Source organism: Rhincodon typus, chromosome 1 (genome assembly GCF_021869965.1).
Source record: "Rhincodon typus isolate 14 chromosome 1, sRhiTyp1.1, whole genome shotgun sequence".
NCBI classification, from domain to species: domain Eukaryota; kingdom Metazoa; phylum Chordata; class Chondrichthyes; order Orectolobiformes; family Rhincodontidae; genus Rhincodon; species Rhincodon typus.
The window spans coordinates 99,091,421-99,119,231 of record NC_063332.1 but is presented as its reverse complement, the minus strand read 5'-3'; the positions used below and the strand labels follow the sequence as shown (position 1 = coordinate 99,119,231).

Sequence of the window (27,811 nt, the reverse complement as noted above, 5' to 3'; positions counted from 1 at the left end):
GCAAATAATTACAGTCCAATAAATGTAGTGAATAATAGATATGTGGATGTGATTACAGTACAATGATTTGCTAGTGGTGCTAAAGGAGTAGAGGCCTGTAGATGCTATATTCGTATTTAAAAAAACAGAGATGGTAACTGAGGCAACTACGTGTGAGATGACCAAAAGGTCAGTGGTGTAGATGCTTTAATTTTTGTGACAATAATCTGGGACAAAATTAATTAGGATTTCGAAAAGTGTGGGCTAATAAAAGAAAGTCAACATGGATATGTTAAAAAAGAAAATTGTGCTTAACTGACTTACTTGAATTCTTTGATAAACAAAGTGTCGATGAAGTAGTGTGGTTGATGATAATTATATGGATTTTTCACAAGTATCATAGAATAGACTTACTGTCAAAATTATTACACCAGTGTAGAAGATACTTGGAACCTTTTCTCTTGCATTTGATGCTTGTCGGATTGATCATTTTAAGCATTGGAGGTTGATAGATTTCTGTTAATTGAAGATGATTTGGACAAAGACAGGTATACAGAGCTTGGCCACAGATCGACTGTAATCTCTGAGTGATAAAGAGGGTTCAAGAAGGGCATCTGACCTGTTCTCGTTCTTGTTATAAAGATTTTTTGTTTTTCTTATATTAGTAGATCCAGTACCAGAATGCGCATGCTGCTTTTTTTTTAAAATTGCAGATCTTTTGATCAGGCAAATGGATTAAAACAATTTTGTGAAAATGTATGGATGATACTACTAACCTGTTCCCATTCTTGACAATGTATAATCAATAATATTGGCCACAAATCCATGAGTGTCAATGTTGAAAGTCTTCCCACACAATTTGTATTCAATTTGTTTGATGGTAGTTTTCTTGATAAGAACATTTCCCCAGTGCAAGTCTCTGAAAATGAATTTGAACAAAAACCCAGATAAATACACAATTAATATTTAAAAGAAAAACAGAGATTCCAAACAGCAAAATACACAGGAAACAATGTTTCTGGGCTGGGGAGGATAGATTTCAATGTGATTATTGCTGGGAATCCACAATATGAGGCAGAGTCCAGATGTGTGGGATTTCTATTTTACACAACTTCCACAAATTTGAATCTAAAATGTTGGGTGTTTGTCCCTCCTTGTCTCTTCCTACCTGGCTTGGTGGCAAAATAAAAAATATCTTCTCTACCTTTTATTAGGCATCAAATTTCCACCTCATGATGCATTGTTCTCGCAGTTGGGGGTCTATCTGATTCAAATATTCTAAGTATTGTCACAGGAAAAGTGCAAGTTGGAAGTCCTGTACCATTATATTTCCACCCCTTTAAAATTATCTAAGGAATTTGGGGTTCAAACTTTTTTTTTCAGCTTATAAAATGAAAAAAGTTGCATCAATTACAATATTAACATCAATTACCCATGGTATACAATTAAGTATCGATTTTCAGTGATTGATTCTCTTCTTTTGAGAATGGTTTATTCTTTACATAAGCAATCATCCATGGGGTAATTTAAAAAAAAAGTAGAAAATTAGTCCCCCAGTAATTTTATATCATGTTCATTACACCAATTCTTAAAATCCTTGACTGAAGGCCAGCTAAGCTACAGAGAACAATGTTAATAATATCAAAACATGAGCAATGACATTTCCCCCAGTATCTCAAGTGATCAGGCTACAGTGGCATTAAAACACGGGTGTACTACTTACGATTTCACAATAATGCTGATTTAATAACTTAAGGCCAATTTGTTTTAGAATATAGCTCCCAATAATTATGTTTAGGAAAGATACAAGCAACATTTTTTTCTATTCATTTGTGGGATGTGGGCATTGCTGACTGGCCAGCATTTCTTGCCCATCCATACTTGCCCTTGAGAAGGCAGGGGTGAGCTGCCTTCTTGAACCGCTGCAGTCCTCCTGCTGTGGGTTGACCCACAATGCTATTAGGGAGGGAATTCCACGATTTTGACCTAGTGACAGTGAAGGAACGGCAATATATTTCCAAGTCAGGTTGGTGAGTGACTTGGAGGGGAACTTGGAAGTGGTGATACAAAAACAAAGTTGCTGGAAAAGGTCAGCCGGTCTGGCAGCATCTGTGAAGGAAAAAACAGTTAACGTTTCAGGTCTAGTGATACTTCCTCAGAACTGATGGTGGCTGGGAAAACATCAGTTTATATGCAGAAAATAGGGAGGTGGGTGGGGTAGCGAGTAAACGACATGATAGAGCCCATAGAGAGAGAAAGACAGTTGGATAGACAAAGGCGTTACTAATGATCAAGCTGGGAGGGTGAATAGTTGTTAATGGGGACTGTTAGTGACTAACAATAGCGGGTGTGTAATGGTAGGCTGTGTGGTAACAAGGCCTGGTGTGTGGGGTAGGGGGCTGGGACATGAGAATTTAGGCCCTAAGAAGTCCTATATGTCTGCTGCCCTTGTCCTTCTAGATGGAAGTTGTGGGTTTGGAGGGTGCTGTCTGAGGATATTGGTGAATTTCTGCAGTGCATCTTGTAGACAGTACACACTGCTGCTACGGAGTATTGGTGGTGGAGGGAGTGGATGCAGTGCCAATCAAACGAGTTGCTTTGTCCTAGGTGGTGTCAAGCTTCTTGAGTGTTGTTTGGGCTGCACTCAGAGGCATCTCATAGTTTAATGTAATATATGATACTGGCCTAGGAGATGATCGTAACAAGTAGTAGTATGAATTTCCATTTGATCTGCTGGTTTATCAGTAAATGAAACATTCTCCAATATTTCAGTCATACCCTGCTTTGTGTCGATGGTTTAATGAACTATGTGACTGCCCATTATTTCACGACTACTTGTTTCCTTACTTTTCCCCTGAAGGAAGGGCTCAAGAACAAATACCCAGAGGCCTTCAGCACCTTCCAAAAGAATTGAAGGAATTTATATCGGCTAAATAAAACCATGCTCTCATTCAGGAAAACGAGGAGCAGACTACACGGCTCACTGAGCCTGCTCTGCTATTCAATACAATCTTAGCTGATCTTTGGCTTCATCACACTAACCCATTGTCCATTTCCCTTGATTCCTCAAGATCAAAAATCTGTCTATCTCAGTCTGACATGTATTCAACAGTGGAGTATCTCTAATTCTCTGAGGTAGACAATTCCAAAGATTCACAACCCTTTAAGTGACACCACCCAGGACAAAGCTGTCCACTTGATTAGCACCACATCCACAAACATCCATTCACTCCACCCACTGATGCTCGGTAGCAGCAATGTGTACCATCTACAAGATGGATCTACATTGCAGAAATTCACAAGGGCTCTTTAAACTAGCACCTTCCAAACCAGCAACAACTTCCCTCGAGAAGGACAAGGGTAACAGATAAATGGAAACAACGTTACCTGCACGTTCCCCTCCAAGACACCCTGATTTGGAAATATAACCACCACTGCTTAAGAGCCATTGGGTCAAAACACTGGAATTTCCTCCCTAATAATACTGTGGGACTACTCAAAGCACATGAACTGCAGTGATTCAAGAAGGCAGCTCACCACCATTCCTTCTCAAGGGCAATTAGGAACTGGTAATAGATACTGGCCCTGCCATAAATGCCTGTATCCTATCAGTGAATGAAAAAAAATCCTAGGACCTTGGTCCACAATGGTGTTACTGCAAAAATCCATGTAAGTCATACTGCTAAATCTATACATTCAATTGAGTCATAATTCTGCAGCAAGCCTGTTCTCAACAAACAGATCTTTAAATATTAAAGGAGTCCCTGAAACTGGCAAGCATAGTATTTATTATTATGTATTCCATTATGTTTGACTACACTTCAAAAAGTACTACCTCAGATGTAAAATAAAGTGGTTTGAGAGATCTAGTGGTATTGAAAAGCCCAATATAGAACTAAGCCTTTCTTTATGAAAAGGAAATTGAAAAATTCTGCTTTCCTTCCTTACCTATGTTCAAAATTTAAAGCATTTTCGGCAACAGCCAAGGATGCAGTTACTTGATGCAGTATACTTCTTGCTGATTCAAGAGAAGGTATCTGCAAGAACAGTTTGATAGTTCAATAAATTTAATAGAAACAGATGTCGTGTAATCGTGAAAATAATTTAAAATGTTACCTTTGTCCTCAAACTTTCGAGATCATAACCGCCATTTTCAAATTCAAAAATGATGTAAAGTTGTTCTTCACATGATTCATCTGGTGAAGAGAAAATATGCTTTATTTACTGTTTAGAGATTTCAATAATCTGGAGAATTTACAAAACAACTAAACTTTTGAGCTACATTTCAACCAGAATCAATCACAAGTTTCTGATTTTAAGTAGAGTCTAATGGAGATCATTTTATTGAATAACAAAAAAAAATTCAGTTACTGAGCACTTCGATCCTGGTAGAAAGTGAAGAGACTTTGAATGTTGTGTATATCCCCAATTATAATTATTTCATATCACTTTGTTTTTTTGACAATGAGTTTTCTCAAAGCAACTGAAATTTGTCACAAATACTCTGAAATCAGTCAGATAGCAAGAACGTTGAGAAAGCAGCAACACCATCGAGAATAAACCCATGGAGAGACTGGTTGATGAATCACTAAACTCCAATCACATTTTCCTTTTGAAAAAATCTATGTCTGGTTACTTGTCACTGTCCAGTTTAACAATGAGGTCAAAAATAGAGGGACAATCATCCCTTGAAAACATTGGTGATATAGCACATTATATTTCCACATCAGTAAAATGCAAATAATTAAATGCAAGGTAAGACCCTGAAATAGACACTTTTTAGAAACTGAAGGGATAATTCCTGAATTTACTAAAAGTAACAAGAAATTAATTAAAGCAAACTGTTAGAAAAGTCAGTTATGCCAAATAATGTGTAAAGGCCTTGAGAGAAATTGGTGCCAGTTATTTAAAATAATGGCATGCACTTCTAAATAAATTTTAGAAAGGTCAGTCAATCTCTTAAAATAGGGATTGCATGTTAACTGATTTTAGTTGCAAAAACAATACTCTAAGCACTATCCTAGCCAGAAAGCCCAAGGCTCACCTAAATTAGGCCTCAGTTTTGTTTTTGAATAATTTAAGATGCTCAGCCTGCTACATTTTGAAAGCCAGTTCATTCCATCGTCAGAGTCCAATATAAGCTGCTTGTCTCAATGGTAATAGACCTCAGCTAATATCCCAGCAAGATGTGGTGATCCTGGACCAGCAACAGCTCTCAGGATCACCAAGGACCACTCTGTACATCTTTTCTTTTGAAACACAACCTAAAGTTGCCTAATTTGTGACAGCTGAAACCACACCGAAAAATATTAGCAGAACCCAGTGCCTGATCTTTTCAGGGTATCTGAATTTCTCAGAGGAGTTCTAAAGCACATGTTAGATCCCTTGGTAAAACAGAGCCTGGTGCTCTTTATGGAGAATCACTGTTTCAGATGCCTTTGGAGTACAGGAGACCATGAAATTGGTGCATTTATCATCCCAATGATTCTGATCAAACATTTATTCTCTGGCAATGAGGGAGAAGGAAATTAGTATTTTTTCCAAAGCAGGGATTCAACAGGCCACGTGATGGTAGAAGAGATTCAAATCCCACATTTGTTGATCTCTTTCCTTACAAAAGGTAGGCATGGGTGTCTGATTAAATTCTTTTAAAAAATTTATTCATGAGATGTGGGCGTTACAAGATAAGACAGCATTTATGCCCATTCCTAATTGCCCAGAAGGTAGTTAAGAGTCAACCTCACTGCTGTGGATCTGGAGTCACATATAGCCAGTCCAGGTAAGGACGGCAGATTTCTTTCCCTAAAAGACAATTAGCAATAGTTTCATGGTTATCATTAGACTCTTAATTCCAGATTATTATTGATTTCAAATTCCACCATCTGCTATGGTGGGGATTCAAACCCTAATCTCCAGAACATTACATGGGTCTCTGGATCAGTAGTCTGTTGGCCTAATATCATTAGGCTGTCATCTATCCTATTCTTGCTCTATTATATCTGGCTTTCATATTTCTCATGCAAGAAATCAAAACAATCCCAATACAATTTGGTCCTCATTTTCTTGCTGTATGCAATTTTCAAACATCAAAATAATTGCTGTACATGTCTGACCCAAACTTCTAAAAGGTGCATCTCAATGCTCCCAACTGTGCCAGAAAACATTTTTTGCGACTGGACAAATCCTGTCATATTGTCAAAATGAGCTATTAAAATTCTCACCTGGACGGTCATTTTCCGAAGACTTGGCTTGATTATACTTGTCCCAAGCTTTAAGTAACTCCAGAGGATAAGAATCTTTTACACAATGCACACTACAAAACAATAATTTAGTTTACAAACTATTTGACGTGATTTATATTAATTAGCCCAGATACATAACAAGACTAGTACAGTGTGACTTTTTTTAAAATCCACAACATGATGACACAAAGACATTTCCAAAATATGTGCAATAACTAGGATGGACACTCGGTACAGTACGGTAGACACAAAATTTAGCCTCTCTGTCCAAGTCCAGGATGTTGGTGTTCCTAATTGTCCTAGAATGGCAGGATCAACTCCAATCCTGCTACACCCCCAAAATGTGCAAATAGAACATAGAACAAAGAACATAGAACATTACAGCGCAGTACAGGCCCTTCGGCCCTCGATGTTGCGCCGACCTGTGAAACCAATCTGAAGCCCATCTAACCTAAACTATTCCATTATCATCCATATGTTTATCCAATGACCATTTAAATGCCCTTAAAGTTGGCGAGTCTACTATTTTTGCAGGCAGGGCATTCCACGCCCTTACTACTCTTTGGGATTCAGGTCAGTCATGTGTTCTGAAACCCCATGATGGTTGCCATTTAGATCCTAGAACAGAATAGTCATTTATTTAGGGGGCAGTGACAGCCTAGTAGTATTATTGTTGGACTCTTAATTCACAGAGCCAGGCAACGTTTTGGGGACCTAGGTTTGAATCCCACCATGGCAGTTGGTAGAATTTATATTCAATAAAAATCTGGAATTATGGTCATCATTAGATTCTTAATATCAAAAAAAAAAATTGGTTCACTAATCTCTTTTAGGGAATGGAATCTGCCATTCTTATGATCTGGCCTACACGTGGCTCCAGATCCACAACAATGTGGCTGATTCTTAATTGCCTGGGCAATAGGGACAGGCAATAAATGCTGACCCAGCCAGTGAAGCCCTCATCCTGTGAATGAATTTTAAATAACTCTCTCTCTACTCCCAATACACACCATCATATCTGGGTCCCACCATCCTGCCAAAGTGGAGCTTGCCAGGAAGCAGCTGGAGAGCTATGGAATTTTAGCCCCAAAATATTTAAAATGTGTTTATTGAGTCAATTTGGTCATGGTCGCTCCTATTAAACACTTTGAAATGAGCATGTGCTCTGGAAAACAAAAATGAACCAGACTTGTAAAACTTAGAAGTTTTCTTATTTAGAGATAGAATTTCCAATTGGATTAACTTTCAATTAATCAAAAGCACACTCGGCTAAATGGCCTTTTCTGTGGCATTAAATTTGATGATTTTATCAACTTGACAGAAATGTGCATTTCATTTTTGTTGGCATTCACTCTGAAATTTTAGAAAATCAAGAGTTTATTTTTCTCAGTTGCCAATGTGGACACATTATTGTCTGGCAGTTAGGTATTTATTAATATGCAACCATAATCACAGTGATTAAACCTTTGATATAGAAGTCAATTATCAACTAGATGAAAAAGGCTGACATCAAACCCCTAAAAGTGAGGCCCATCTCTGACAAATGGCAGTGGTGGTGCTCAGATTCTTACTCAGAATATTTTCTGTGTACTAGTTTTATCATAGATAATCCAAGAGGGAGATCTTATAAATCCACTGAAGGAAGGGAGCTAAAAGGTTAATGCCATCTTTTTGAAGTGACCATGTTAAAAGAACATCTACAGCATTAACTGATACTAATGCTGTAGGAGCTAATAACAATGTACTCACAAAATTCAAATGAAAAATCATATTTAAATAAGTCCACTTACGAATGTAAGGTAATAAATCCATTTGAGCAGTTTTCACTTTCTTCACTCAGTTGACTTAATTGCCTAGAGTTTGGGAGATACTTTTCCATTTAGAATTATTGTTGGTTGAAATAGTAAAACAACAGTTCCATTGAGCACTAGATAACATGGTATCATACTATCTATAAAATGCTGTCCAGCTATGTAGTGTGTCTTGAAGAGGCTACCATTTTTTCAGATTCACTTGTGGGACATGGGCATTGCTGGTTAAGCCAGCATATGTTCTTGTCCCTAGCTGCCCTTGAGCTGGTGGTGATCTGCCTTCTTTAACCGCTGCAGTCAGTGTGTTGTATGTACACCCACAATATGGTTTGGAAGTAATTCCAAGAGTGTGACCAGCAACACTGAAGGAATGGTGAGATATTTCCAAGTCAGAATGGTAAGTGGCTTGGAGGGGAACTTGCAGGTGGTAGTGTCCCCAAGTATCTGGTGCCGTTATCCTTCTAGATGGAAATGGGTTTGAAAGGTGCTATCTAAGGATCTTTGGTGAATTTCTACAGGGCATCTTGTAGATAGTACACAATGCTGCTGATTGCCGATGGCTGATGGTGGAAGGAGTGGACGCATGTGGATGCGGTGCCAATCAAATGGATGGTTTTGGCCTGGATTTTGTCAAGGTTTTTGTTATTGGAGCTGCACCCAACCAGTGAAGTATTCTTATTATCTGACCTGCTCTTGTACCATTGTTTTTATAAGGCATGTCCAGTTGAGTTACTGGTCAATGGTAATCGCCAGGATGTTTAAAATGGGGGAATTCAGTGACATTAATGCCGTTGATATCAAGTAGTGGTGGGTAGATTGTCTCTATTAGAGACAGTCATTGCTTGGCATTTGTGTGGTGTAAATATTACTTGCCACTTTTCATCCCAAGCTTGATATCGACCAGGTCTTGTTGCAGTTGAACATGAACTACTTCAGTATCTGAGTCAGCGTGAATGGTACTGAATATTGTGCAATCATTGGCAAACATCCCTACTTCTAACCTTATGATGAACGGAAAGTCATTGATGAAGCAGCTGAAGATGGTTGGGTCTAAGGAACTACCCTGAGGAACTCCTGCAGAGATGTCTTGGAGCTGAGATGACTTACTTCCAACAATCGCAACTATCTTCCCACATTCCAGGCATGATTCAAACCAGAGGAGACTTTGCCCCCAATTCTAGTTTTACTAGAGCTCATTGATGCCACACTCAGTCAAATGCAGCCTTGATGTCAAGGATTGTCACCTGCATCTCACCTTTGGAATACAGCTCTTTTGTCCATGTTTGAACCAAGGCACAATGAGGTCAGGAGCTACGTGGCCTTGACAGAACCCAAATCGGGTATCAGTGAACAGGTTATTGCTGGCGCTGCTTGATAGCACTGTTGATAATACTTTCCATCACTTTCCTGATGATTGAGAGCAGAGTAACAGGACAGTAATTGTCCACACCCGGAAGTGGCAGGTCTACAGAGCTTAGATCTGATCTGTTGGTTGTGGGATCACTTAGTTCTGTATATCACTTGCTGCTTATTCTGTTTGATCTCATGTAGTTCTGTCTGCTGGCTTCAAGTTGAAATCTCATTTTTAGCTGCTCTTGGCTTGCCCTCTTGACCCTTGTTTTCTCTTTGATGGCTTTCAAAATACTAAAATGAAATAACTTTTGACAATGTCAATTCAGTTTTAAGTTGATACAGTTCTAAATGGATGCATTTGTCCATGACAGTGTTGTTGGTTCGACCTCTGCTCAGTCCTTATGAAGACAGAGACTCACTGTCACATTGAGGACATCTGCCATTATGTCATGTATCCCAATCACTGTGCTGAACGACAGCTTTCGTGTTGCCCGGCACTATCACTGTGCTAAATGGGACAGACTTCAAACAGATCTAGCAACTCAAGACTGGGCATCCGTGAGGTGCTGCGGGCCATCAACAATAGCAGAATTGTACTCCAGTACAGTCTGCAATCTCATGGCCTGGCATATTCCCATATATCATTAAGCCAGGGTACATTGAACCCTGATTCAATGAAGAGTGCAGAAGAGCATGTCAGGAGCAGCACCAGGCATACATAAAAATGAGGCATCAACCTGGTGAAGCTACCAAACTGGACTACTTGTGTGCCAAACAGCATAGGCAGCAAGTGGTAGACAGACTATAGACAAAAAAGATCCCACAACAAAAGGAACAGATCTAAGCTCTGCAGTACTGCCACATCCAGTTGCGAAAGGTGGTAGACAATTAAACAACTCACTGGAGGAGAAGGCTCCACAAATATCCCCTCCCTCAATAATGGAAGAGTCCATCTCATCAGTGCAAAAGATAAGGTTGAAACACTCGTAACAATATTCAGCCAGAAGTGCCAAGTGGATGATCCATCTCGGCCTCCTCTTGTGATCCCCAGCTTTAGCCAATTCGATTCAACCCATGAGATATCATGAATCACATGGAGGCACTGGACACTGCAAAGACTATGAGCCCCGACAACATTCCAGCAACAGTACTGAAGACTTGTGCTCCAGAATTTGCCAATCCACTAGCCAAACTCGTCCAGTACAGTTACACGCTGGCATCTACCTAGCAATGTGGCAAATTGCCCAGGTATGTCCTGTACACAAAAAGCAGGACAAATCCAACCCAGCCAATTACCGCCCCATCAGTCTACTCTTGATCATCAATAAAGTGATGGACTTTGTGACATACAGTGCTACCAAGCAGCACCAGTTTGCAATAGCTAAGTGACCTCAGTTTGGGTTCCGCCAGGGCTTTTCAGCTCCTGAACTCATTACTTCTTTAGTTGCTACTTATGGCAAAATGGATACAATATCCATGAAAAAAATGCCAGATTTCAGCACCATGGAGAGGGAAACTGTCTTCAGCTACTTAACCAAGTGACATAAACCCTCAAGATAAGCAGAGTAAAGCAAACTCAATATTTAATGAACAGCTCTTACAAGACGCATGGTAGTCACCCACAATGTGGTGGTAAGCAGGAAGTGGATTTACCTAATCTCCATAGTAACACTACTGAAGGAAAAATACTACTTTGTAATTACTGGTCAAAACATTGAAACTGCATACGATGCACTGTATCTGAAGCTCGTATTAAAGTCAAGGTGAAAGATATTAAGTAAAAATGTACTTGAGATATATTGATCTGTATTTAATGCAAAGAAATTTTAAATTAAAATTGATGTATGTAACTAAAATGCTGTCACCATTTATTTATATTGAATAATACTAAAGTAAAGATAACTTTACATCCTTCCTGCACTACACCTAACTTGTGAAAGTTTAGTGCATGTGCCAAAAGCACTCCATTATCCAGCAATGATTTCTCCTCATTAACAAAAAACAACTCAAACTAATTATTAAAACCAATTCTAAAATATAAACACATACTTCGAAATTATTATTTCAGGCAGGACCTCTTCAAATTTCTTCTGAGATTCACCATTCACAAGCTTCCCCCCTTCGATAGGGATTATCTGCAAGTCGAGAGCAAAGAAAACATAACTTGCAGGTTTTCACTGGAGTGTTGTTGATGGAAAAACATGCTAATTAGCTTTAGAATCTTTCTGGGATTTGTTGATATATTAGCATGTTACATGTGACAGCAGCATATGGCAATAAACGTGAATGGTTGTTTGCTTAAGAGTTGATCACTCCTTTAAAAACAACTTTAAAATAGCCATTCATTCAAATGGCCCTTTTACTTGTGAGAAAGTCTGGATACAACTCTCTCATCAGGAAAAAGTAATCCAGATTGCTGCTGCTGTATAAATTAAGTATTTTGCTTCACTTTGACTACTTATAAAGAGCTGATGCTCAAACCATGCCCAATTCTAGTCCTTCTGCATCTCAAAAAAGATAACAGACAAATGCAAGGAGGGGTAGCTGATTTTTTGTTACAGTGCCTGGACCCTGGGCTTGTGTTAATGAGCAGCTAATTAAGGAGAAAAAAGGGGGTGGTGGTTGTAGTTTTGCAGGGGGTGGGGGGAGGTTGTTATTCTTGTTTACATTGTTGATTGTAATTGGAAAGCACAGGGACTACCTTTAGCTGGAGGAAGGGGTAATGCACAACAATGACAAGTGATCTGAAGAATGGAATGTACTTTTGCAATGAGAAGTATAAAGCTACATTGTGAGCATTAATTCAATCACAATCCATTGCCAATTGTTGAGAAAAACCCATCTAGTTCACTTACGTCCTTTAGGGATGGAAACTGCCATCCTTACCTGGTCTGGCATACACATGACTCCAGACCCACAGCAATGTGGTTGACTCTGAACTGCCCTCTGGGCAATTAGGGATGGGCAATAAATGCTGCCTAGCCAGTGGCACCCTCATACCGTTAATTAATAAATAAAGAAAAAAAAACACCATCACTATCCCTGGATATGTCCTGTCCCACTGGCAGGACAGAGCTAGCAGAGGTGGTGGCACAGTGGTATACAGTTGGGAGGGTGTTGCTTTAGGAGTCCTCAACATTGACTCCGGATCCCGTGAAGTCTCATGGCTTCAGGTTAAACCTGGGTAAGGAAATCTCCTGCTGAATACCACATACCTTCCTCCCTCAGCTGACGAATCAGTACTCCTTCCTGTTGAACGACACTTGGAGGAAGCACTGAGGATGGCAAGGGCATAAACATACTCTGGGTGGGGGATTTCAATGTCCACGACCAAGAGTAGTTCAGCAGCAGTATTACAGATTGGGCTGGTTGTCTCCTAAAGGACATAGCTGCTAGACTGGGTCTGCGACAGGTGGTGAAGGAACAAGCAAGAGTGAAAAACTTACTTGACCTCATCCTTACCAATCTGCCAGCTGCAGTTGCATCTGTCGATGACAGTATCGGTAAGAGTGACCATCGCACTGTCCTTGTGGAGACGAAGTCCCACCTTCACATTGAGAATAACTTCCATTGTGTGGCACTATCACTGTGCTAAATGGGACAGACTTCACACAGATCTAACAACCGAAGACTGGGCATCCATGAGGTGCTGTGGGCCATCAACAGCAGCAAAACTGTACTCGAGCACAATCTGTAACCTCATGGCCCGCATATCACCCACTCAAACATTACTATCAAGCCAGGGGATCGATCCTGGTTCAAAGGAGCATGCAGGAGGACATGCCAGGAACAGCACCAGGCATACCTGAAGATGAGGTATCAACCTGGTGAAGCCACCAAACAGGACTACTTGCACGCCAAATAGCGAGAGCAGCAAGTGATAGACAGAGCTAAGCGATCCCACAACCAACAGATCAGATCTAAGCTCTGCAGTACTGCCACATCCAGTTGTGAATGATGGTGGACACCTAAACAACTCATTGGAGGAGGAAGCTCCACAAATATCACCATCTTCAATGATGGAAGAGCCCAGCACATCGGTGCAAAAGATAAGGCTGAAGCATTCGCAGCAATCTTCAGCCAGAAGTACCGAGTGGATGATCCATCTCGGCCTCCTCCAGTAGTCCCCAGCATTACAGATACCAGTCTTCAGTAGACTTGGCGACTGCTTCGCAGAACATCTGCGTTCTGCTTGCAAAAAAGACCCTGAACTACCTGTTGCCTGCCACTTTAACGCACCACCCTGCTCCCTGGCCAACATCTTGGTCTTTGACTTGCTGCAGTGTTCCAGTGAAGCTCAGTGCAAGCAGGAGGAACGACACCTCATTTTCCGCTTGGGGACCCTACAGCCCTCCGGACTCAATATTGAGTTCAATAATTTTAGGGCCTAAACTCTCCCATGTCCTAGCCCCCCTAACCCATACACCAGGCCTTGTTACCACATAGCCTGCCTTTACACACCCTCTGTTGTTAGTCACTAACAGTCCCCATTGACAACTACTCACCCTGCCAGCCTGATCGTTGGCAACTCCTTTGTCTGTCCAACTGTCTCTCTCTCTCTTTGGGCTCTATCCTATCGTTTACTCCCTACCCCACCCACCTCCCTATTTTCTGCATATAAACTGACATTTTCCCAGCCACTAACAGTTCTGAGAAAGGGTCACTGGACCCGAAACGTTAACTTTGTTTTTTCCTTTACAGATGCTGCCAGAACTGCTGAGCTTTTCCAGCAACTTTGTTTTTGTACCAGTCTTCAGCTAATTCAATTCATTCCATGTGGCCTGTTGGAGAAACGGTTGGAGACACTGGATACTGCAAAGGCTATGGGCCTTGACAACATTCCAGCAATTGTACTGAAGACTTGTGCTCAAGAACTTGCCGCTCCCCTAGCCAAGGTGTTCCAATACAGTTACAACACTGGTATCTACCCGGTATTGTGGAAAATTGCCCTGTACACAAAAAGCAGGACAAATCCAACCCGACCAATTACTGCCCCAACAGTTTCCTCTCAATCATCAGTAAAGTGGTGGAAGGCATCATCAACAGCACTATCAAGCAGCACCTGCTCAGTGACGCCCAGTTTGGGTTCCGCCAGGGCCACTCAGCTCCTGATCTCATTACAGCCTTGGTTCAAACACGGACAAAAGAGCTGAAATCCAGAGGTGAGGTGAGGGTGATAGCCCTTGACATCAAGGCTGCATTCAACTGAGTGTGGCATCGTGGAGTCCTAGCAAAACTGGAATCAATGGGTATCAGGGGGTAACTCACTGCTGGTTGGAGTTATTCCTGACACATAGGAAGATGGTCATGGTTGGCGCAGGTCAATCATCTCAGCTCCAAAACATCTCTGCAGGAGTTCCTCGCCCAACCATCTTCAGCTGCTTCATCAATGACCTTCCCTCCATCATAAGGTCTGAGGTGGGGATGTTTGCCGATGATTGCACAATGTTCAGCACTATTCGTGACTCCTCAGATACTGACGCAGTCCATGTTCAAATGCAACAAGATCTAGACAATATCCAGGCTTGGGCTGACAATTGGCAAGTGACATTCGTGCTACACAAATGCCAGGCTATGACCATCACCAATAAGAGATAATGTAACCACCACCCCTTGACATTCAATGGTGTTACCATCACTTAATACCCCACTGTCAACATCCTGGAAGTTATCATTGACCAGAAACTCAACTGGACTCACCACATAAACACAGTGTCTACAAGAGCACGTCGGAAGCTAGGAATACTGCAGCGAGTAACTCACCTCCTGATTCCTCAAAGCCTGTCCACCATCTACAAGGCACAAGTCAGGAGTGTGATGGAATACTCCCCACATGCCTGGATGAGTGCAGCCCCAATAACACTCAAGAAGCTTGACACCGTCTAGGACAAAGCAGCCCGCTTGATTGGCACTACATCCACAAGCATCCACTCCCTCCACCACCGACGCTCAGTAGCAGCAGTCTGTACTATCTACAGGATGCACTGCATAAACTCACCAAAGATCCTCAGACAGCACCTTCCAAACCCACGACCACTTCCATCTAGAAGGACAGCGGCAGCAGACATATAGGAACACCACAACCTACAAGTCCCCCTCCAAGCCAATCACCATTCTGACACTGATCCTTCACTGTCACTGGATCAAAATCCTGGAATTCCTTCCCTAATGGCATTGTGGGTCAATTTACAGCTGGTAGACTGCAGCGGTTCAAGAAGGCAGCTCACCACCACCTTCTCAAGGGCAACTATTGATGGGCAAGAAATGCTGGCTGGCCAGCGACGCCCACATCCCACAAATGAATAGAAAAAGAAATAAACATAAGGAATAGGACCAAAAAATCCACCAAACACTGGATATTGAGAGACATACAGGATTGGATAAAAAGAGAAAAGGGAGGTTTATGGCACATACCAATATCTCAAAACAGCAAAAGCCCTACAGTGCAGAATGTACAAGGGAAACTTAGAACTTTCATGCAGGGGTATGAAAGAATATGGCAGATAAAATAAAAGAAACTGCTAAGTTATTTTACAAATACATTAAGGGTGAAAGGATAACTAGGGAATGAGGAGGGCTGATTAAAGACCACAGTTGTAATTTGTGCATGGAGGTGGAGGTCATAGGTAGGGATCTAAATGAATACTTTGTGTCTATGTTCACCAGTGAGACGAACATTGTGGGCACAGACATCAGGGAAAAGGTCTGTGATACAATTATAGAAATTAGCTTAGACAGAGAGGAGGTTCTGAGTGGTCTGGCAGACTTAAAAGTGGATACATCTCCTGGCTGGATGAAATGTGTCCCAGGTTGTTGAGTAAGGAAGGGAGGAAATAGCTGGGGCGCTGGCAATAGTTTGATTTCTCTCTGACCACAGAAGAGATGCCAGAAGACCAGACAGACAGCAAATGTGGTATCATTATTCAAGAGCTAAACCAGGAAACTACAGGCCAGTCAGTCTAACCTCAGTTGTGGGATAACAATTCTGAGGGACAGAGTCAATCTACACTTCAAGAGGCAGTGATTAATCAAGAACAATCGGCATGGTTTTGTTCAAATGAGGTCACGTCTGACCAATTTTTCAAAAAGGTGACTAGGTGTGTAAATGACGGCAATGCATTTGATCAGGCATGTATGGGAGACTGATAGCAAAAGTAAAACCTCATGAGATCCAAGAAAATTTGGCAAATTAGATCCATAATTGGCTAAGTGGCAGGAAGCAGAAGGTGACAGTTGGAGGGGTGCTTCTGTGACTGGAAGCCTCTGTCCAATGGGGCTCTGCAGGGATCAGTGTTGGAATCCTTGCTGCTTGTGGCATGCATAAACTTAAATTCAGGGAGGGTTGATCAGTAAATTCACAGTTGATATGAAAATTGGCAGGATGATAAATCGTGAGGAAGATAACCTTAGATTTCAGGAGGATATATATGGGCTGTTTAGATTGCCTGATCAGTGGCAAATGGAATTTAATTCATCAGTGCATGGATGCACTTGGGCAGGACAAAAAAGGCAAGGGAATACAAAAAGAACAGTAGGTCCCTGGAAAGCATAGATAATCAGAGAGAACTTGGTGTTCATGTGCACCAGTCCCTTAAGGTATTGGGACACATAGGTAAAGCGGTTAAGGCGGCAAATGGGACTTTTAACTTTATTAGCAGAGGCATAAAGTTTAAGATCAAGGAGGTAATGCTAGAACTGTATAAAACATTATTTAGGCCACAGCTTTGTGTATTGTGAGCAATTCTGGGATCCACATCCTAAGAAGGATGTGATTGCACTGCAGAGATGGTACAGAAGATTTACCAGGATTTTGTCTGGAATGGAGAGTTTTATTTCTGAAGAGAGATTGGATAGACTGGGATTTCCTTTAAGCAGAGGATATGTAGGGGGACATGATTGAAATGTATAAAATTATGATAGGGTAGACAAGAAGGAACTTTTCCCCTTGGTGAAGGTATCAATGACCAGGAGGCATTGATTTAAAGGTGAGGGGCAGACGGTTTACAAGGTTGAGAGCAAAAACAATTTTCACTCAGTAGGCGGTGGGAATCTGGAACTCAGTGCCTGTGAGGGTGATAGAGGCAGAAATGCTCATAACATTCAAGTATTTAGATGTGCACTTCCCATGCCAAGGCATACAAGGCTATGGGCCAAATGCTGGAAAATAGGATTACAGTAGTCTACAGTATATTAGAGTTTTTGACCAGTTTGACCAGAGCATTTTTCTGTGATGTAGATCTCCATGACTTTAAAAGGTAGATCAGTTTAAAGTCTCATTCAATGGAAGACAGTTCCAACAATGCACCCTTTCAGAATTGCATTAAAGTGGCAATTCAGGTATGTGCTCAAATCCTAGAACTGAACCACAATCTTCAGATTCAAATGACAAGAGTCGTTTCAAATGAGATAAGCATAACTTGGAGTTAAGACCATGTAGGCTGTTCAAACATTTAAATAGTACAAATATTTTTTTGAGAAGCTGGATTCAATAGTTGGTAGGGCCCTGATGTGGCACAGTGATAAAGTCGCTAACCTGGGACCAGGAGGCCCAGATTAAGTCACACCTGCTCCAGAGGTGTGTAATAACATCTCTGAACAGGTTGATTAGAAAAATAGGTTAAATAGTTGCAAGAGACATAGCTGAAACAAATCAGGGTAAAAAATAATGATTGAAACTAAATACCAATTCAAGTTAATAGTTGGATAAAGATCTAGTTTAGCCTACTTAGAGGAAATAGACTGTTATAATACATTGATCTAAGGAGGCCTTCCTGTCCAAGCTCCTTTTATTTTGCTCTATATAGAAAAAAAAAGGTATCACTACACAAGAAAAAGATGCTTACATCATAGCTCACTGTAGCAGTTGCAATATAAGCACCATCTTGTACTACATCATGAATTTATATGGCATTATTTAGCGTCCAAAGGTCCTTCATCATTATAAAGAAAATAGAAGGATAATTGAAAACTTGCTAAAAAGATGGAGTTTTACTTTTTAAAAAAATGTAAGGATAGGAAGGTTCGGGACAAAATTAAAGGGAACAAGATGGACCAAACAACTGAAATAACGTGCTAGCAGTAGTGCATCAAAAGGAGGGACTAATGCCCAAAAGGTTGTGCACAGCAGAACAAAGTGCTCAGAAGGGCAAATCAGCCAGAAGAGATTGCATAGACATAGTGCAACAGGAAGCCAACACAAGGAATGAAGACCTGGGCAATGGTTAAATTGATAGGATATGTAGAGTTTGGAAAAATTGGAACTTGTGAAAGATGGACAATCCAAGAAGAGATGTACAGTAGCTAGGTTTTTAAGGTACAGGCAGTGGATGGGGAAATGTTGTGTTTGTGAGAATTGTCATTGTGATGAAAAGGATGATAACCAGTCACAAGGATGCAAAGAGTCAGGTTCAATGCAATGTGGAAAGATTGCAGAATGAGTAAAAGGTATGACTCTTCCAAAAATAAGCACTGAATGAGAAGCCTGAATCCACCATAATAGTCCACAGGTCTCGTGAGGTAGAAATGATTCTTATCAGCATATCTGTGAGAGCCGATTCCATACTTGGATATGATTTCAACAAGTTGCACCATGTAGGTAAGGATACAAAAGAGCTTGAGGATTTTTGAGGATTATCGAGATGATTATGCAAATTAGATGGCAAGTCATTACTGGAGATACATCAGTAACATTTGGGATTTCAACTCACATTTTGGGCCCTTCCCAACTAATTATCTGCTGTGCAGCTCCCATCTATTTAAAAGTCAGGCCACTACTTTCAAGAGCTATTCAGCTATTGGGAGCAGTGGCTCGCAACAAGGCAAATAGCATCTGGATTCATTGGGGCTAGTTAGGCAGACCCTAGTAAGCAGGTCGAGATTGGTTTGAGCTGGAATGTTACCGCAGTGGTGGTTATTATTGTTGGAGGCCCCAGCGTGGGCCACAGAGTGTCCAGGCTCATCCCCACCCCACTATCACAGGGAGGCTGCAAGGATTTTCTTTGCATACAGACCATCAGCGATCTCTCAAATGTAATAATCGGGTGCCAACTTGAAATGTTGCAAATATAATCAACTTCAGTTGGGAGGAGCACCATGAATAAAGAATCGTAGTCAGAATCATCTGCACAACCACCAAATGCTGCCCTAGCCTGGTCTGGAGTTTGCAATACTGACTTTAAATGGCAGATTAGTGAGGACCTTCTTAGTGAAACAATTGTCTTCATAGTGCAGGGAGAAAAGTTCCAACTGACTGAGCACATCAGGCGTGAAAGGCTAATAGAGGATTGTAGTTGAAATGTTGAGGTCAAAAATGACATCATATCAGCACTGCATGCTAACATCCTGGCTTGCATACTTAACATATGTCTAAATGCATGTTTCCAGCATTGGTTCCAATGACCTGCCCAACATAACATCCAGCAGAGTTTCTGAACCAAAAGTGAGAGCATTGAAAACAGCAGTTTTACACAACTGAATGTTGTGGCTTTGCAGTTTGTCTTATATGTAAATGCTGAGTTGGTAAGATATAAGTTGCCCTAATAGAAGCAATGCCATATGCAGAATATGGAAAAAACTTTGAAAAGAAATTTAATAAGGATTTTAGGAAAGAGCATGAGAATAGAACTAAATGACTAGGACTACCATTACATTCTGAGTAAGAGGTCAAATTACCTTCGTTGGTGCTGCAAAATTCAACTTTAAATATTCTACGATATTAGCTCTTGATATAGTGTTTGGTGTACCTTGAAGACCACGTATTTTCCATCATTATTTGTCATCTGAAACACTTCCCCAAAGATTCCCTCTCCGATTTTCTCACACTTCTCTAGCATGGTGGATGGTATGCATTCTTTAAAAGAAACTGGGCCATTTTGCTGACATTCACAGTACACTTTCTCTTCATCTGTAAGAAATACTGGCTGCAGAATTGGTGGCCATTTTTCCTAAAATATGATTGATACAATGAATGATTAGCATATATACTGTTCACATATTTATTGTTTCAAATCTATAATCAATTAAATATGTCTTTTACTCTGAAATTAAAAATAACCTGAAATGAACATTACAATCATGAAGACAGCTGATAGAAAATATTAAATAATTTAATTGGCAGAATCATATACATTGTGGCATCTTAAAAATGTTGTAATCTTGAAACAAAAAAAGTCAGGGTTTTACAGCACAGAAAAGAAGGGCCCTTTCAGCCCATCATGTCAATTCTAGTCATCAACTACCTATCTACTCTAATCTCATTTTCTGGCACTTGGCCTATAGTCTTGTATGCTACAGCATCTCAAGTATTAATTTAAACACTTCTATGTTGTGAATACACCCACCACCGCTACACTTTTAAACACTGAATTTCAGGAACCCTGCACCCACTGGGTGAACATTGTTTTTCTTCAAATCGCCTCGAAACTTCTTGCTCCATACATTAAATCTGTGGCCCCAGCCATTGAACATTCTACAAAGGGGAAGAGTTTCTTCATATATACGCTACTCACTTTTGTACACCTCAAATCAGATCTCCCCACAGGCTCAACGCCCTAAGGAAAACAACGCCAGCCTATTTATTCTCTTTTCAAACATGAAACACTTCAGCTCAGGGAACATTCGAGTGAATTATTTGTGCAATCTCTCACATCCTTCCTATGGTACGGCGACCAGAACTGCACACAGTAGTCTAGCTGTGGCCTAACACTTTGCACAGCTCCATCTTAACCTCGCTGTTCTTACCTTCAATACCTCAAATAATAAAATTAAGCATCCCGTACACCTTGTTAACCACCTACCTAATTGTCCTGCTGGCTATGAACATGCTCTTCAGAGGACCCTCTATACTTCCCAGAGTCCTAACATCCATCATGTATTCCCTTATCTTGAAGTGTCACTTCACTTCTTTCATGATTAAATTTCACTTGTCATTGCTCTGCCCATCTGACTGCCCAAATATATTTTCCTATAGTCTAAGGCTTTCCTCCTCGCTATTTACCATACCATCAGTTTTCATATCATTTGCAACTTCACTGATCATACCTCCTACATTCACGTCAAGATCATTAATGTACATGACAAACAGCAAGAGATCCAGCACCAAACCCGCTGGTATGCCACTGGACACAGACTTAGCCACAAAAATATCCCTCAATCATCAATCTCTGCCTCCTGTCAATAAGCCAATTTTGGATCTACTTTACCGAATTACTTGAAATGCCATTGGTTCTTGCTTCCTTGACCCATCTCCTATCCAACAACTTGTCTAAAACCGACCGAAGTCCATGTGGAATGCACTAACCTCATCTACACACCTAGTCACTCCTCAAAAAAAAAAATCACATTTGTTAGATATGATTTCCCCTTGACAAAGCCATGTTGACAATTCTTGGTTAATCCTTGCCTCTCTAAGTGGAGATTAATTTTGCCCCTCAGAACATTTTCAGTACTTGTCTGTGCATTACCTCTTACTATATGCTCATTCTGTATACCACCCCCCTGCCAAATTAGTTTACAACCTCACCATCAACACTAGTAATCACCCAGCCTCCGACATCCCCTAAAAGGATGTTGGGCTCATTCTCAATCAGATGCAATCCATTGACTTGTACAGGTCCCACATTCCCTAAAAAGAGACCAGTGATTTAGAAATCTAAAGTCCTTCCTCCTGCACCAGTCCTTCAGCCACAGAAACACTTGTCTGTACCCCTGACTATTGAGACTCTTACCACTTTAGCTTTTCCTCTCTTTATCCTCCTCCCTTGGTTCAGCAGGCTCTGGCTGACTGCCCCAGAAAATCTGTAACTCCCACCATTTTTCAAACACAGTGAGATGTACTCTGAGGCTTTGCTGATGACCTGGCTGCCTGCTTCCCTTCTTACCGATGGTCACCTATTCCTTCTCTTGCTAAATTTCCTTAAGTTGTGGGGTGACCACATCAAAAATCATACCATCTACATAACTCTCAGCTGATGCACTGCTGTGTCTCCAACTCACATTCAAGCTCTGAAATCCAGCATACAAGCTGGTAAAATCAGTGGCAGATGCGATCATCCAGACTGCCAAGAGCGCCGAAGATTTCTCACACGCTTCAGACCATGCAAGACATGCGATTTTAGGTTAACTGTTGTAATTCATTGATTCCAACTAGATGAATCTCAAATAATCACTGTATGGCATTTTGAAGTGTTCACTGAATTTTTCTATGCAACACCACTTCATAAAAATTCATGATTTCTACTCCAGGCATTGAACAATAGTGGTATAATTAAAATTATTATCCAGAGAAACCATTATTTTGATCAGTATCATCAATTTATTCAGCCTGCTTCCCTTTTACTCATCTCAAAAAGAATTCTGCCTTGTCTGAATTATGTTTCAGCAAGTATTCAATGGTGATAAAGCATGCACACATTCTTTTTAAAAAAAAACCATATAGTCAATAGTAAGAGAATAGCACTTTAATTTACTCATGTTTTCCCTCTAATACATAGCAATTAAAAATGTATTAACTCACTTTGGTTACTCACTGTTTTATTGACCCATAATTTTCTTTGCTTTCAATTAATATTATAGACGCATTATCTCTCAATATCAAAATATAAAATTAAAACAGTTATGTAATTTTGTGACTGCTCAACTGATTTATATTTCACTTACTAGTGGACGGTAATCATTTTCATTCCAATGACAAATGAAAAACGTAATAAATTCAAGTTTGTATGCCAGGTTTTAAGTTTTGTGCATTTTGCAACTGCAAAATTATCTAATCAAGTATAATGTTCTGTCAATAGGCCTACCATAAGGGGACTTCTGGATCCTCTCATTCTATTGCTAAGTGGAGTTGCAGAAAAATTTGCCATTGAAACCAACTTATTCAGGCTACGATCATTAAAATTTTCTGTTCTTGAAAGATAAGTTGACTCTGGAGTGCTTTGAAGTGACATGGTGCAATCAGATCTCAAAGGTGTAACAATGACTGGAAGGAGAGAGATAAATTTTAAAAATTAACATTACATACTGGCGTTTCAAAGTATTACAATTAGGCACTCAATTCCTATACTTGATCTCAGTTCTGTGTAACATAAGGATCAACAGTACAGTTTAAGGTGGAAAAAGAACCGAAAGGACTGCAGCCAACCTTAATAGCATTGTTACAGTGAACAATCAGTTCCATTAAGTTAAATTATGACTGCAGTACATAAAATACCAAATGGAATTTAAAAATAGAACTAAAATAAATGCAACACATATTCATAGAAATTTTAGGAACAATTCTGAACTAGATTAATTGCATTGATTTAAGTTGATATTCAATAGGAGAGAAAAAAATGCAATGAAAATAAAGTCATAACTCAACATCACAATGTTTTTGGGTGGCATGACTGACATCAACATCCATTGAAGGCTCCATTAAAACAGAGCTCAAATCACTCAGCTCCACTTCCAAGTAGCAGTTTATAGTTCCACCAAAAGAAAATAAACCAAAGAAGGAAGATATTAACAACCAGAATAGCGAGATGGAATATATGGAGCTCTTAAGAATTCCAGGTAAAGAAGTCACAGGTCATAAATGAACTATTTGGCTGTACTAAAAGTATACAGTTTTGTTACTTTTGTTTTCAAAATGCTCTCGTTGCATGATTTGGATATTTTACAGCATAAACAAAGTGAAAGCCAATCAATTACCTTTCTTTCTTTTGTGAATCGAATGAGCTGCTTTGAACCTTGACCAATTACGTGAGCCTAAAGGAGTAGAAACTGACGAACTCATAAGTGTTGACTTCAAGTTTTTTATCTAATTAAAAAAGAAACAAACAAAAGTGTTCAGATCATGGACTTGGTATAAAGATTAAACCTGGAAACAGAAACCAGGAGCAGGAGACTTGGGCCATTTGGCCCTTCATCTGCTCCATCATTCAATTGATCATGACTGGTTCGCATTCTTGATGCCACATTCATGTTTTCTCTGCATACCCCTTCTTTTCTTTAATATCTAAAAAATGTATTCACCTCTTTCTTGATTATACTCAGTGGCCTGACCTCCACAGCCTTCTGTGGTAGCAAATTCCTCGGGTTGACACTTTGAGTGAAGAAATTTTTCCTCATCTCCGTCCCATATCCTGAGATTGTGATACCTGATTCTCAACGCCACAACCAAAGGAAACACCCACCCTTCATTTAGTCTGTCCAGTCCTGTTAGAATTATATACATTTCAATCACATTCCTGCCATTTGTCTAAACTCTAGTGAATAAAGGCCCAGTCAAACCAATCTGTCTTCATACAACAGTCCTGCCACCCTTAGTATCAGCGTAATGAACCTTCGCTGCACTCTCTTTATAGCACATATATCCTCTCTTCAGCAGGGAGACCAAAACTGCACACAATACTGCAATTATACAGGGCCTTGCTAAGACTGCAACTGGAATCTTATGTTCATTGACTAGAGTACAAGGACACCAAGTTCCCAATATGTGCCATCACTTAACTTATACGCTTTCTGTTTTTCACTACAAAGTGTATAACTTAAAATTTATCTATGTTATACAGCATCTGCCATGTGTGTGATCAGCACTCAACTTGCCTAGATTGCCTTGAAGCCTCCTTTTGCACTTGTTTCACAATTCACGATCCCACCTAGTTTTGTCATCACCAAACATGGAAACTGGGCATTTGGTTCCCTCATCTAAGCTTTATATATGTGTAGATTGTATTGTCCAAGCACTGACACCCACGTACCCTAGTAGTCACTGCCTGCCACCTGGAAAAAGACTCATATATTCCTACTGTCTATTCTCAATTCATGCCAGTATGTTATCCCTTAATCCTTTGTGCTTTAACTTTGCCCACAAGCCTCTTATGTGGGATCTTATCAAAAGTCTTCTTGAAATCCATATACACAACATCCACCAGTTCTCCCTCATCTTTCTACTAGTTATATCTTTAATAACCTCCAGTAAATGAGTTAAGCATGATTTCCCATTCAGAAACCCATGTTAACTCTACCCAGTCTTACTAATGCTTTCCAAATGTGGTGTTATCACATCCTTTAAAATGGACTCTAGCATTTTCCTCACTACGGATGTTAGGCTAAATGGTCTATAATTCAGTTTTTACTTCTCTCCCTTTTTTCAACAGTGGGGTTACATTTTCCAACCTCCAGAAACTACCCCAGAGAAAGAATTTTGGAAGATGACCACCAATGAATCTAATATTTCCACATCCTATAGTGCTCTGGGATGGAGATTGTCAGGCCCTGGGACTGGTCAGCATTTAACTCCATTAATTTCTCTAGCACTTTTTTTTTGATTACCAATACTGATTTTCTTCAAGTCCTCCAGTTCTCTAGACCCTTGGTTTCCTAACATTTCTGGAAAATTATTTATGTCCTCTTTTGACAATTAAAAGCCAAAGTATATGTTTAATTTTTCTGCCATTTCTTTGTTCCCCACTATAATTTTCCCAATTTTTGACTGTAAGGGACCTACAGTTGTCTTTGCTAACTTGCTCTCTTCATACATTTATAGAATCTTTTGCAGTCAGTTTTTACATTACCTACAGATTTACTCTCAAACTCTTTTTGCCCTCTTGATCAATCTTTGTCCCCTTTTGCTGAATTCTAAATTGGTGCCTGTCTCCAATTTCTTTTGTAGGCTGTGGTTAAAACAACTTTCCTGTTTTATTGTGCACCAAATAGGAATTAATAATTACTTTAATTCGTGCAGAAGTTCCTTAACTGTTAGCCATTGCTTATCCACTCCCAAACCTTTTAGTAACGTTCCCCAATCAATCATTCCGAACTTGCACCTTATACCCTCCTAGCTTCCTTTACTTAGATTCAGTTCTCCAGTTTCAGATTTAAATCCTTCACACTCCACCTCAATGAACAATTCTATGATTACGTCTCCACACAAGAAACAACACAAAATTGTTAATTACATAAAAGAACAGAGAGTCATAGAATCATAGAGCTGTACAGCATGGAAACAGACTCCTTATTTCCAACTTGTCCATGCTAACCAGATATCCTGAATTAATCTAGTCCCATTTGCCAGCATTTGGCTCATATCCCTCTAAATTCTTCCTATTCATATACCATCCAGATGCCTTTTAAATGTTGCAATTGTACCAGCCTCCACCACTTCCTCTGTCAGTTCAGTCCATACATGCACTACCCTCTGGGTTAAGAGGTTGCCCCTTAGGTCCCTTTTAAATCTTTCCCCTCTCACCATAAACCTGTGCCCTCTAGTTTTGGACTCTCCCACCCCAGGGAAAACACCTTGTCTATTCATCCTATCCATGATCTTCATGATTTTATAAACCTGTATAAGATCACCCCTCAGCCTCCAGGGAAATTAGCCCTAGCCTATTCAGCCTCTCCCTATAGCTGAAACCCTCCAACCCTGGTAACACCCTTGTAATTCTTTTCTGAACCCTTTCAAGTTTCACAACATCCTTCCTATAGCAGGGAGGCCAGAATTGCATGCAGTATTCTAAAAGTGGCCTAACCAATTTCCCATGCAGCTGCAACATGACTTCCCAACTCCTATACTCAATGCACTGACCAATAAAGGTCAATTAAGTCAATTAATTAACCCTCATTTCCAACATTTTAAAAACAATTCCGTGACATCCTTCCACTCTTCCCCATTTGGGGACCAGGGATAGCACTGAGTGATCAGGCCACCAGAACTACTCAAAATTGCTGTATAAAAAGTTTCCCTCAAAATCTTTAAATAAGGGTTAATCAAAGATTTGTGATATTTAGAAATGTCATAGTATCCAGATAAAGTTTCAAATCCTTTTCAAATTTCAGATCAAATTAACTCCAATAAAACTCAGATTATAAACTTTTACACTTTGTATTGTCTGTTATAAATGTACAAATTTTATAATCCATTTTATCAATCTAGAGAAAGTCACGACCCCTCCAGCTAAACCAAATAATTAAAAAGTCATAATCATGATTTCCCTGGTCCTTCTGAGTAGGTAGAACATCTGCTATATTTTACCATTTGTCACATCATCTTTACCTCTCAAATTCAACATATATTTGTTCAAATTGAAAATACTTCATTACTTTCATTAACTTCTATAAATACTCAAAAGGATCCACTAGATGTGATACTTGCCGAACCAGCAGGCCCAACATTAGAATGCACTTGAATTGTTAATTTTTTTCTTAACAGACAATTAAAACAATTTGCCGAGGGCAAAGCTGGTGGCTGGATTAATGCAGGTTAAAGGGTAAGCAACAAATTCAGATCTTCAGCATTGACAGTATGGCTGATTTTGATATTAAGGATGAATGCCCAAAGCTTTACAGTTTGCATTCTAATCCCAATGTATGTCAGAGAGTGATATGTATCACCGTCAGCATCGTAGTAGTTGTGAGAATTGAAAAAGCTATTGAGAGTTACGTCTGGCA

General features: G+C 40.0%; 1 protein-coding gene across 2 annotated transcripts in view; it reads right to left on the bottom strand.

Annotated features, from left to right (window-relative positions):
* haspin (histone H3 associated protein kinase) overlaps positions 1-27,811 on the bottom strand; it is a 56,328-nt gene that overhangs the window by 1,163 nt on the left and 27,354 nt on the right. For both annotated transcript variants that reach the window (XM_048600445.1, XM_048600452.1), the window contains exons 5-13: positions 24,071-24,179; positions 23,182-23,360; positions 20,128-20,328; positions 11,435-11,520; positions 8,012-8,074; positions 6,201-6,292; positions 4,096-4,175; positions 3,928-4,016; positions 756-898 (exon numbers count right to left, since the gene is read on the bottom strand). In XM_048600445.1, the coding sequence (XP_048456402.1) occupies positions 756-898; positions 3,928-4,016; positions 4,096-4,175; positions 6,201-6,292; positions 8,012-8,074; positions 11,435-11,520; positions 20,128-20,328; positions 23,182-23,360; positions 24,071-24,179 (1,042 nt within the window). The remainder of the gene's footprint in view (positions 1-755; positions 899-3,927; positions 4,017-4,095; positions 4,176-6,200; positions 6,293-8,011; positions 8,075-11,434; positions 11,521-20,127; positions 20,329-23,181; positions 23,361-24,070; positions 24,180-27,811) is intronic.